Genomic DNA, 13,528 nt, shown 5'->3' with positions numbered 1-13,528 from the left:
TTCCTGCAAAGCTGCTTTCCCACTGTCCAGCCCCCAGCATGTACAGGTTCCTGGAGTTGTTCTTCCCCAGCTGCCGGACTTCGCATTCCATTTTGTCAGATCTCACGAAGTTCCTGTTTAGCCATTTCTCAAGTCTGGTGAGGTCCTTGTGAATGGCAGCACAACCCTTTGGTGTATCAGCCACTCCTCCCAGTTTTGTATTGCCTGCAGACTTGGTGAGGGGATGTTCTGTCTCATCATCCAGGTCGGTAATAAAGATGTGGGACACTTATGAACTCACCATCGACCTTGGGGCAGTAGTGGTTGGCCTCCAGCTGCATTTTGTGCACAATGGTTTGAGCCTAAGCAATTCATCCAGTTTTCAATCCAACTCACTGAGCACTTACCTAACCTGTACCTCATGAGGGTGTTATGGGAGACAGTGTCAAAAGCCTTAGGAAATTTGAGATAAACAAGATCCAGTACTCTCCCCTTACCACTGATCCAGTCATCTCCTTGTACAGGGCTATCAGACTGGTCAGGCACAATTTCCCCTTCACAAATCCATGAAGCATGAGATCTAGCTGGAGGACAGTCACCAGTGGAGTACCCCAGGGGTTACAGCTGAATAAAATACTGTTTAACTTCTTCATTACATACCAGGATGATGGGATGGAGTGTACCCTCAGGAAGCTGTCACAGGATGTAAAACTGGGCTGTTCTTTGATTTTTGGTACAAACCACGATTTCATTGACCTTCTTGGCCACCTGGGCACACACTGGCTCAAATCCAGCTGCTGTTTACCAGCAACCCCCAGTCCTTTTTCACTGGACAGCTTTCCAGCCACTCCTCTTTTCCCTGACCCACTAGGTGGGTCACCTGGTCGTGTCCTGTAGGTTCTCACTTGTTCGCTTGTTTGAGGTAGACAGCTCTGAGCCCTGTCTGTCAAATATAAGATCCTTCCTGCTCCCCCTGCACATTTTGTTTATCAGTAAGCAGAAGCTGCCTTTTTTTAAATTAATTTTTAATTTTTTATCTGATATATTATCAGACAAAAATCAGTCGGGAAAAAATGCTCAGTTTCTCCCTACACGCAACATTTTCTTTCTTCCAAGCTGATAAGGGCTGCTTCTGATAACATTCTCTGCCCCCTTCAAGTTCAGATAAGGTAACAGTCCTTCAATGATTGGTGAATAATATATAATACCAAGATGGTGAGTCTCAGAAAAAAATGCAGGAAGAAATATTATTCAAATAAGTACAGCAGACACTTTTATATGAGAACCTTTTCAGTCCCTTCTGGAGGAAACCGTTTCTCAGGCTGTATAGACAGGAACATAAGTGCAGTGTCTGAAGACAAAAATATCTTAAATTTTATGAAGAATTATTCTTTTTGTGCAAAAACCCGCAAGCATTAGAATAAGCAACAAATTGAATGCTCAACAGAAGTATTGAAAGAAATGGTGTGAGGTTTGAGCAATGAAGGGCAGCAAGGACTGGGAAGTTGGGCTGCAGTCCTGCTTATCAGATTTCTGTGTCCTTTCTTGCTCTGTAAAATGGCAAGGTTTTTCTACCACTGTTAATCAGAAAATAGGAATCACAATATTCACATGGGCTAGGCAATTATTATCTTTCCTTGGTTCACAGACATGGAAAAATGAAGTGTGAAGGTCAAGGTACTTGCATGAAACCAAACACTGTGGCTCTGGCAGGTGCACCTACCCTTAAACACAGCGCTGCTCTTATCCCTGTGCTTCAAAGAGGGATGGTGCTTGAAGTAGTTAGAGTTTGGGTGGCACACTGATCAGCTGTGGCACTGCTTGCAGATTAATGCATACTGGGGGGATAGCCACACAGAAACCTGCTACAGAATAAACTAGTGTATTTTCTTTTACCTGTGGAAGACATGACTTAGCCCCCTTCAGTGAAATAGGGTCGGTCAGTGCGAGGATGGAGTGTACACTGGATCATGCCCTTTGTCAATTCACAGCCATTTTTTTTTCCCACAGTAATTTATGAATGCAATCAATTCTCAAGTATTAATATTTCTGTCTAGAAAAAACCACATGAATTTGTTTAAAAGTGTACAAATGTAGGCAAACATATTTGACATATTTGCCAACCTACAGTGCATTTATATTCTATTTCTTTTTTATTTACCAATTAAGTCATCTAATTTGAATTCAATGCTAATTGTGATTGAAGAGAAAATGCTTTGAGACCTCTAGAGATCTTAGTATCTCTTCCAAAGCAATTTGGGAGAAATTGAATTCTTCATGCCTGAATATACATTAATATTCTTCATCTGAACTTACTTTCGTTTGAAACTTTTCGTATTATTTCTAAAAGAGCAAAATGTCTTGTTTATGCTGGAAGATAAGTGTGTTTACCTGCAGACAAGATAGAGATGGATTCTGTTTACCAGAAAAAAAATCCCTGTGAATCTCACCATAGCCACCAATGTGAGGAATTCTGCTTTCTAATTCTGCACACGGTTAGATTTCAGGCCTCTATTCTCAAAGCACTTGCTGGAAAAGGGGAGCCAGGGTTTCAGTCCAAGCATGCAGGGTTAACCTTCAGGATTAATGCCCAGCAGTTTGGTCCCCTTCCTGAAAAACATGTCCCATGCAGACAGGGAAATGGGGACAGGGTCTCTCCTGCACAGGCTCATGTTGATCAGTGAGGGCTGAGACATGGCCCCTAATGCCTTTGGATAAAAAATACTGTGTCCTTTTTCTTTAGAGAGGAAAATAGATGTTGTCTGAAATATGAAATGTGCTCAAAAATTCCTGGCTTGAATTATGAACATGCAAGAGGCATTATTTGTTTTCAAATACATATTTGAAATGCACTTGAAAATTGCAATTTTGGGAATTGCATTTTTCAACAGCAGGAACTGTTTAGGTCATTGGATTTGCTTCTGTGCTTTAAGTTATTAAAAAGTAGGCACATTAGCATTACTTAAAGAATTAAAATAAGAGATCAATATGTAATATACAGAGATTACCCAAAACTCTCACCTTCAGATTTAAGCTCCCTGTATACATAAGATAAACCTACTAGTCCTGTGCTTCATAAAATGAGTATTCCATGTTTAGTTTGAGTCCATTTTGAATTTCAGGTTGGTTAAGTTGCTTTGCTGTGAGATTGTTCTGTGTAGAAATGTGAGTGAGTGTCAGTGAAGATTTCTGGCCACTGTCAGCTAACTTGGGTTTTACTAATACAGAGGACTGAGCTCAGAATTAAACAGTTTGAACATACTGGTTTACCTGTACCCAAAACAAGTGTTGCTGCATAGGAAGGAGGTTGGGCTAAATATGGCCAAGTGTTAAGAGGTCCATGACCTGAAAATTGCCTTTAATTAACAGTGCATCTTAGCTGCACATCTAGAGACATGCACTCCATGCAAACTGGCTGCAGACTCTGCCCGAACACAAGCTGTCTGGGCTGCAGCGGCCCTGTGCTTATTTTCAAGTCTGTAAATTATGGTGCAAAGAACCAGCACCATAAAACTGTTACCAGAAAGCAAGACAAGCAGCATTGCACTATCCTGAAGCCAATTTATTATTGCTATCAATTGACTTTCACTATTACTTATTTATTTGTAATAAGGGAGTGGAGTGCTTTTTATATTTGCTATACTTGGTTGCAGTTGTATTGGTGAATCTTCAATCTGTCATGCAAACCTAGTTACTTAGTTTCTGATAATAACAGCATCTTTATTGGTACTTTTTCTATTAATTATGCCTTGATCTTTTTTATCCCTCCCATTCAAAGCATGCTTTGGAGAAACCAAATGCTTTGACTGTGAAGGTGGAAACAGGAGAGAGTTCCAGATTTCAACAGGAATTGGCAAGTAAATTAGAGCTTAATTTCCTTCATCCAAGTCACTGACCATGTGAATCAGCTCCTGGAAGTGGCTCGTGCAGACTGTCTTGCCTCATTAGCGTGGCTTTGTGCTTTCTGCAGATGAAAACAGGGCAGGGAGAAGAGGGGAGCCTGGTGCAAAGCCAGGAGTCAGGTATCTATGAGGTCTCAGCCAAAGACTGAAATGGATTTCTCCTGTTCCCTTATGAAGTGGGGATGGTACTATTCTGTACTCCTGATCATTTTACTGTTTGTCTTACCCCACTGGGCCTCTCCACTTTCTCCACTGCTTGTGGGCCTGGGTTGTTCTCCTCCAAAACCATCTCTGGATTGGTACTCTCCATTTGAATTTTTCCACACCAATCACTGACACTTGGTCACACCATAGAAAAAGAAAAAACAACTCTCTTTCCCTCTGCCTGTTCCTTCTTCACTCTCTTGGTCTGTATTCTTGCCATAACTCCAAGTCACCATGCAATGAGATGCTGGACTTTCTGCTAACAGATTCTAGGGACAATAGTCACTGATTCACAAAGCTGTGTTTTGAAAAGCAGTATTTAAAATTACTGGTATCTGTTAATTAAAATTTACCAGCAGTATTTTTTTTCTTACTATGATCAGTTATTCTATATTGTGTCTGGCTCAGAGTTCACAAGGATCTCCTTTGAACCTAATTGTAATTCATCTACAAACTATGATGTCTCCCTTTTAAGTCTCTGCTGGAAGTTCTGAGTATCTTGTATACTCTTTTTTTTCTTTCTTCTTTTTTTTTCCCTCAACTTGTTTAGTAATCTTTGAGATGCTTGGTTCAAGTACATGTGGTTTAGGGATACATATCTCATAGGAAAATGCGGTTTCTGTGACAGTAAGGTCTTGCCTCTGGCTTTTGAGGAATGTAGCATCAGTGATATGCCCTGAATAAATTAGATAAGCCAAAAATTCATGACTCCACTGGGAGGTGAGGGGTTAGTGGTGCCTATTATCTTTGGAGTAGCTGTTTCAAGCACAAGTGATGAATCAAGAGGTTTATCTCCTCTGCACGGAAGGTGAAGCACCTCATCAGCAAGTATTTTCTGTCACTTGTGGCCAGCCTGGATAGTCTCTCAATTGGGAGATCCTGTGGGAGTTTGTTTAGCTCACTAACATTACACTAAACAGCTGCTATGATATGAGAGAGTTCTTAGCATATTTACATGTTAGCTCAGTAGTAGAGGAGTCTGGCCATTCTGAATTATGTTTCCCAAATAAGTCTTCTAGCACAAAAGAAGTTAGGATAATCTGTCCTTTTGGCAGGCTTAAGAAAACTTGCACATACAAGTACAGCTCCACGTGTTTGTACAGCTAAAGTGAGGTAGTAACAGATGCAGGCTTCACTAGCTTGCTGAAAACAGGAATCACACAAACTTTTCCTCATATTTAAACTGCATACCAAGTCTGAGCTGTCTGCCACAATCATGGTCCTCTGATTAAGAGATTCTTCTAAGTGTGACCAATTATCACAGAATCATTGAACAGTTTGAGTTGGAAGGGACCTTTCAAAGGTTACTTACTTCAATCCCCCTGCAATGAGCAGGGACATCTTGAACCATATCAGGTTGCTCAGAGCCCCATCCAGCCATTATGTGAAAAAGTTTTAGAAGGCTCACAGATACCTACCATCGAAGTAAGAGGATATTTGTTTTATAGTCCTCCAGTATTCAGGCTGCCTTCAACTAAAAACCTAAGTTAAGAGACTCATCTCCATGTGCTGCCTGATCATTACAGAGTCAGAGTGTGAAGTGGAAAATGAACCTTGTCTCTAATGACTCTTTGTCAGTTTTCTACAGAGACATCCTAGGTAAACAGGTAAGTTGGCAGCAGAGAAAAGCACAAGAAAACAGAATATTTCTTTCCTTTACTGTTCTTTGTGCTACGTTTTCTGTTGGGCTTATGTAATTTTATTATTCTTGTTAGTAAAATTGGATATCCAGCACTAAGGCATTTAGGAAACACAGCACTGTCTGCACTGCAGGCCATTAAATCTTTGTAAATCAGCCCTGGAATATCAGCCTTTCCAATACATCATTATCTTTTTGTATGGTGAGTTGCTCTAATTGCAAACTGCCTAGATGAGTTCCCACCCATGCATTGTAAAATCACCACAAAGCATAATTGGATGAGTCTTAGCCATTCTTGGCAGTAGTCAATCTCTTCTACCCCAGTGGCTTGTGGAGGTATTAAAGGAAAAGACAGCTTCAATGTGTATAAAAGAAGGTATTGGCTACTTATTTTTACAGTGAGGAGAAATCCTTTTGTGGATGGGGAGAAGCAGGGCATCTCCAGCAATAAAAATGCCAAAAAAAAATTTAAAAAAAAAACCATGGACTCATTAATGACTCTAAAATGTCTTTTGTTGCAACAGCTTTTGTTTCAACAGCCAAACACCACACAACTATTCTATTAAATTCCATTTATTCCTCGAATTTAAACTAATTTTCATATCTGTCTTCAGTTCCAGCCTATCTGAACTGAAGCAGAGGCAATGTGCATACTCTTCTGAATTGTGCTCATGGCCAATTCTTAGCTTCCTCTCAAATGTGTTCATGCAAACAGAGGACAGGGATCTCTGCACAATTATTGGCAAAGGTGCAACACTTCACTGGGTTTCAATTCTCAGATAAAATGTACACACCTGCTGCACAGGTTGTCAGCATGTCTCAAGGACAGCCTTGCATCTTTCCAAGGTAACCATGGAGTTCATCTCCCATGTCAGGCAGCTGGTTCCCAAACTTAGCAGCTCTTTGGAAAGCCATAAATGGACATTCCTGTCCTTGGACACTTGGCTCAAAGACTTTGGTAAGGGCTGTTTGTGTGGGAAGATCTGGATCCAGAGTTAGTGTCTGATATTACCTGCATGCTGCCTGCTGTTGGTGGATGTTCAGGTGTTTTCCAAAACAACAATGCTCAGCAGCATGTGGGATGGAAATCTTAGGAATGTTAGGAATGTAGATATGATGGACATGGGTTTTTTAAAAAAGTGTTTATTGCTTTTGCAAGTTTTTTGTTTACTGGTTCCCACTGTGAAAAAAGAGAAAAAAAAGATATAGAGGTATTCAGATCTTTAAAGTGTCATAAAATGAACATTGAAAAATCACTGGCACCAAGAGGAACCCAAAGAAGGTGCCTCACTTTATGTAAGACTGGTGTCATAAAATATTTAAATCCTTTCAGAGTGTGTGGCTTTCAGCTCTCTCATGCAGATAGATGTCAGAATAGCAGTCCACTTCGCTTAAGGAACAGGGCGCTATCTATTAAACACTTTCTCTTAAGTTTCCTAAGAAAACTCTCTAGTTAAACATTTCTCACCAAAAATAAAGCTTGATTCATCTTTTCATTCATCTCACCTGTATTAGATACTAACCTAGTTGCTCAGGCAAGTGTATAGAAAGGTTTGTTTTCTCTTTCTTTTTTTTTTTTCTTTCTTTCCTTCCTTCCTTCCTTCCTTCCTTCCTTCCTTCCTTCCTTCCTTCCTTCCTTCCTTCCTTCCTTCCTTCCTTCCTTCCTTCCTTCCTTCCTTCCTTCCTTCCTTCCTTCCTTCCTTCCTTCCTTCCTTCCTTCCTTCCTTCCTTCCTTCCTTCCTTCCTTCCTTCCTTCCTTCCTTCCTTCCTTCCTCTCTCTTTTTCTCTCTTCCTCCCCTCTTTCTGTCTCTTTCTTTCTCTCTTTCTCATTCATTCATTCATTAATTCATTCAAGTTTTTTAAGTTAGAAAACTTCCATGGCAATGCACCAGCCGTTCATGCCTTTGGGAAATATCACTATCCACTCCCATTCTTAGCCAGAACAAGTTACAGCCATCATTCACTGCAAGGACACTATCCCCATGCAGACCATAAAAACTTATATTAGCCAATAGTGGGATAAGTGTCTCACAGAGAAGGAGAAATGGAAAAGAGAAGCAACTTATAATCTTTTACATATTTAGATAATTTCTTGGTCCTCAGATCTTCCTGTATCATTGCTTTTCCCCTAGAGTTTTTGGGGTTTTGTTTAGGGGGTTTTGTTTGGTTTATGGAGGGAGGGGTGGGCTTGTAGGATTTTTGGTTTGGTTTTGGTTTGGGGACTTTTTTTCCTTTTGCTTTCTGTTTGGGCCTTTTTTCCTAATAGATTCTTACATCTTTTGCCTCATCTCACTAGGAAAGAGCCCCTTTCAGTTGACTCCAACTATGCATCTGTTGTTCCTTTATGGTGTTACTGAGATTTCTCTGAATAGTTCTGTCCATCCTTCTCTGAAGATTTTAATTCCACAAAAAATATTTCAGTAGGGATTCCTACAGTTGCATTCACAGTTTCTGCAACTAAAATACAATCTTCCTCTGGTACCATCTTGGGCTACCCCCTCAGGCTGGTCCTAGATCCCAGGCAGACTCTTTGAAATGGAACAAAATCAAGACCACGCACACCTTTTGGTCTGTCCTTTTCCCTCCTGTTCTAGTGGAACAAGGGCATCTTCCACTAGTTCAGGACAGCTTGAGAAGGCTGAACTTTCCTCTGAAGTGTAGGGTTCATTTTAGTGGCTTTAGTTTGAAATTCAGATGGTTTAAGCTTCTTTGCACAGAAATAAACTGCTAAATTCAGCTGACATACCTTAGGAAGTCATGAGGTACTGCCCTCTCCTGAGTTTTCTCTGCATTGGGGAATACCAGTACAGTCATGTATCACTGGAGACTGTCTTCTAAATTTTCAAATTCCCCAGAGCCTCACTGACAAAATTACAATCTTTAGTTAACTTTAGCATTGTTATAATTTTATTCCTGCTTCTGTTGAGCCTTGCATTGTGTGGTTGGTTTCTGAGTATCCCATATTTTTCATTTCACCTTTTTAAGTTCCTGGTTTCCCTTTTAAGGTAAAAACGTTTAAATTATTTGTAAGTCTGTGGTTCTGCAGTAGCAGTTGTAAGAATGGCTCTTTGCCATTCACTGTGATGCTGAATCTCCCATTAGGCTCATAGTCATACCCTGGTTTAGTACTAGCACTGCTTTCTGTTGTTGCACACTGACTTAGCTCCTGAATTATTTCCACCCTGGGGCAGAAGGGACAAATCTCTAGACATGTGTGTTTCATTTGTTTTAAAGAATAAAATATTTGACAGAAATATTTTTTTAAATTATATTAGAAATATAGTTTGACCACATCAAATCAAATGAATTCAAGTATCCTTTTGCATCTCTAAAAACACCAACATGCCTTCTCTCTCACAGACACACAAGTCGTGCACGACTCTCTTCTTTTATTTGTTTTCACCAATACAAAAATCAGTGTGGTGAATAAAAACCTGCTTGTCAGTGGCTTGCAGCAGTACAGAAAAGCCTGATCCCCTGGGTTTGTTTTTGTTATGGGAAATTATTACACTGCAGCATATGCTAACTTTTCTTGGAACTGCTTGTTTTTTCATAGGCTTTATTTCAAACTGGAATTCATTACCAATGTGTTCCATTCATTACCATTTCTTGCATTACTCCTCTGAATTTTTAACAGCTTTATTTGATTCAGCCTATGAACTTTCCCATCCCCCCAAATCCACACTTATGATCTGCCAGTCCACAAATCAACTTTCCAGTAAATGTTTAATCAGTTTATGGCAGAAAAGCCTTTTTATGTAGATTTCCAAAAAAGTTAGACTTATAGAAGCAGTCAGGCAGTCTGTGCTTGTCTGCCCATCTAATCATTTGTCTGTCTGTTACTTGTAAGAAGATGTTTAAAAATGTGTCAATCGGCATCTTCCCTCTCCAGACATATAATGAAAATAAGCAGCTGTGGAGGTGTCCCAATGCAGCAGGTTTTCCTACTAACAGGAGAAAAAAACTACAAGCCTTAGCAGACACATGAGAACCCACTCAGGAATGAGCAAGCAGAAATACCCAAACTGCAAGAAACTCTTCAGTCAGCTTACGTGATACAAGACCCTGAATAATTTGATGTCAAAACACAGATGCAAGCTTTGCTGTTCCTGCAGTTCATGGATTGCACAGTGGCTGGGGACTTACCAAGAGATGTTTGGGAGGAAAGTCTCATCTTTTCACATTCTTTGCAGGGTCACTAGTTGATGTTTAGTTAGTTGGTATCATTAATGTTGATGTTTAAGTAAGTCAGATGGAATAAGCTCCAAAGGCATCTAATTTTCCTTATCAGCTGTGAAAGCAGCTCAGGTGCAGGAATGTGTGTCACAGACACCTGTATGTGCATTCAGTCCATTGCATCCACTTCCATCATCTCTCTGTAGGTGGACATGAGTAGGACCTTTTTGGAGAAACAATTTTGTCTGTCATTACACCCTGCTCAAACCAACTACCAACTACCCTGCTCAACTGTTTAGAAGCCCTTTGTTTGTCCCCTACCACCACTGGGGGACAAGGGCTGCTCCAAGTCACAGTGGTGGGAGTAGATCCAACACCTGTTACTGTGATTGTGCCAGTACACTCCAGAGAATGAGCATGCAACTCCACCAGTGCCAGTGCTGTCACAGGGGGAAATGTCTTCAGTAGAGAAAAGCACCTGGCCACCCCTACCAGGACTATCAGCCCCCCTGCATGAACCATTTTTTATTTCCTAAGAGGTGTGACTTGAGCTATTTATTTTTGTAGGAAGACCTGCTGTGTGCTAACGGGTAATCTTCAGAAACACGTATTTCAGTAATCAGCCCAGCTTGTTCCTAAATTAGGTGTATTGATCGAGTGGTTCAAAAGGGACTTTGTAGAACCAGATGTGCCTTGGTTATGAGCACACCCTACCATCCTTGCTGCTGCTGCAGCATGACTGGGCTGGGCTGGACTGTCACTGCACTCTAAGTTCTGAACCTTTCCATGTTTGCAGGATTTCTCACTCGAGCCTCCGGGGATGCCAAGGAAAGCAGCGTGGAGGAGAAGCGCTCCTGTGGGCTTCAGTAGCCGTGAGATGGCTGTCTCGAGCAGCAGGCACTGGCAGGGCAGGGCTGACCCTTTCAGTGTGGTGGCTGCCTCCTCAGGGAGCCGACTGCCTGAGCAGCAGAAGACGAGCGAGTCCCCTCTCAGCTGGTTCAGAGGGGTGTATCTACCTCCTGCTCTCCACCCATTAAACAAGACATTCATCAAGGGTGACGAGTGGCAGGACATAGACAGCATCCAGGAAAAGCGCAGGGCCTTCCTGCAGGACTTCTGCAAGACATACAACAGCAGAAAGAAGCTGCAAACCCACCTGGTGCACCTGGTGTCAAGAATTTATGTGGAGGACAGGCACAAGGTCCTGTACTGCGAAGTGCCGAAAGCGGGCTGCTCCAACTGGAAAAGGGTCCTCATGGTGCTCAGTGGACTCGCTGCTTCAGCAAACAACATCTCCCATGAAGATGTGCACTATGGAAAGCATCTAAGAAAACTGGACAGTTATGACCTAAAAGGGATATATACACGCTTGAACACATACACCAAGTTTATATTTGTACGGGATCCTATGGAAAGACTGGTATCTGCCTTCAGGGATAAGTTTGAACATCCAAACAGCTATTACCATCCAGTATTTGGGAAGGCAATAATTAAGAAGTATAGACATAATGCAGATGAAGAAGCATTGAAAACAGGATCGGGAGTTAAGTTCAAGGAGTTTATCCAATATTTGTTAGATTCCCATCGACCAGTAGGAATGGACATTCACTGGGAGCAAGTCAGTAAGCTCTGCTATCCCTGCCTTATCAACTATGATTTTATAGGAAGGTTTGAAACCCTGGAAGAAGATGCCGATTACTTTTTGCAGCTGGTAGGTGCTCCAGCCCATCTGAAGTTTCCTAAATTCAAAGACAGACATTCCTCTGACGAGAGAACAAGTGCAGAAGTAGTGAGGCAATATTTAAAGGAATTGTCTAAGGAGGAGAGACAGCTGACCTATGACTTCTATCACTTGGATTACTTAATGTTCAATTATACATCACCACTTGTATAGCACCAGAATAACTTCAGGCTTCTATTATATATTTATCATTCTGGGATTCAAAACAACTACTTTGATATTAGCCCTGAAAGGAAATGAAGTTACTGCTAAGTAGAGTTGTCTTGACTTAGTGGGGATTTTATAAGCTAGAGTGATATCAATTGATACTAAATTATGGAGAATGCAAAGAAAAAAAGTCCTGTAGACAGCATAAATTGTACTAAAATGCCTGGAAAAGTGGCTTTTACCATTATGGATTATACCATGGAAGCAGTAGCTCAGCTAGCTGTTGCATTAGCTTACCTAATGTTCTTTTAATGGTTTAAGAAAAATCATTCAGAGTGGCATGATTCTTTTTTTGGTGTCTTTGCTTTAGAAATTGGTTTTGAAAAAACTTTTGAATGTATTTTTACTTTCTGTCACTTATTAATAAAGAATCATGGGCTAATTTTCTAAAATGTTTGTGATGTTCTCAGTTGCAAGGCTTGGCTTTTTGATTACTATTAGACTGAAGCCAACTTTAGACCTGATTTTTTTATTGAAGAATGCTCTTGAACACAAATGCATCAAACTAAAAATAACGCAGCAGCTCCATTGATGAGTAAATTTGGGTAAACCTGTGAAGGACCAGTCCACTATCTCATTTTGATTGATGCACTGGAGTTGACAAGTATGACCTTCCTTTCAGAGAGCTGCTGCATTCAAGAAAATTAAGATTTTAATGTACAGTGGATGCATCATTACATGTGATACATGCATCCTGTGGTCCCAATATTCGTGGTAGTCTTCATTTTTGGTGAAATGGACGAAGTTTCAGCATGGTAGGTCTGGGATATTCTAAGGTCTGTACTGAGAAGCAACTGCAATGAAACTGCTGTGATCATTCTCAGTCTGCTGGGATCCAGTTACCAGCCCAGCTCCCAGCAATCTGCTACAGAAAGGGTGTGTGTGCCCATTGCCTCCCAAACCTATAAACTGGTTCTGCCCCCAGAACTTCCTGAAGTCACCTGTGTTTTGCTGTCCTGCCTGCCTTGCCAGCAGTCACCAAGCCCCAGGAGTGAGGTGGGTGCTGCAGTTTTATGTGCTGTAATGTGTATTGGTGATTTGTCCTAGAGGAAGATGTGTCCAGAATCCCACAGTCCTGGTTATAAAAGGAAAAGGTGCCTTCTACCCTTCCCTTTCCTCTCCTCCCACAAGTGCTGCCTGACCAACACATGCAGTTGTTCCTGCAACCTGTCTTGCCCGATGGGTGGCCAGGGTGTCCCAGGAGGGGGAGAAATCTCTGCAAAATCATAGGATCATGGAAAAAGACCTCTTAGATCACCGAGTCCAACCATTCACCTAACACTACCAAGTCCATCACTAGACTAAATCCCTAAAATGGACGGGGAAAAATCTCTGTGCCCTTCCACAATAAAGATGTCACCTATGCCTTGCTTTCTGGAATGGTTTGGAGCATCTTGCTCCAGTGTCTTGATACAGCAAGTTGTAGAGTGAAGAAACATCCTGATGGGATAGTGATGCAAGTAAAATGTCCTTTTCCTCTGTTCCCAGCCACTGGTCACGACTAGTGCTATTATTGTTTTCTTTTCCTTCATCTCAGGCAAATGTACAGATTCAGTCCTTCCCCAGGAGTCATTGTGGGTCCCAACTGAAAGGCCAGATCATTTCCTAGGTATCCTCTCTGCTTGATTCTTCCTAATTTTTCTCCTCAGAAGAGGGGAAAAAAGCCACCTCCGGTCTCTG

General features: G+C 41.3%; 1 protein-coding gene across 1 annotated transcript in view; it reads left to right on the top strand.

Annotated features, from left to right (window-relative positions):
* Window positions 1-12,195, top strand: part of CHST9 (carbohydrate sulfotransferase 9) — an 88,304-nt gene extending 76,109 nt beyond the window's left edge. Inside the window, exon 5 of the mRNA XM_082289774.1 lies at window positions 10,697-12,195. Coding sequence (XP_082145900.1) covers window positions 10,697-11,794 — 1,098 coding nt within the window. The 3' untranslated portion in view covers window positions 11,795-12,195. The remainder of the gene's footprint in view (window positions 1-10,696) is intronic.
* The last annotated feature ends 1,333 nt before the right edge of the window (window positions 12,196-13,528 follow it).

This window comes from Coloeus monedula (assembly GCF_965178545.1).
Source record: "Coloeus monedula genome assembly, chromosome: 1".
NCBI classification, from domain to species: Eukaryota; Metazoa; Chordata; class Aves; order Passeriformes; family Corvidae; genus Coloeus; species Coloeus monedula.
The sequence above is the reverse complement of the archived record's forward strand: the minus strand, read 5'-3'. Positions and strand labels throughout refer to the sequence as shown.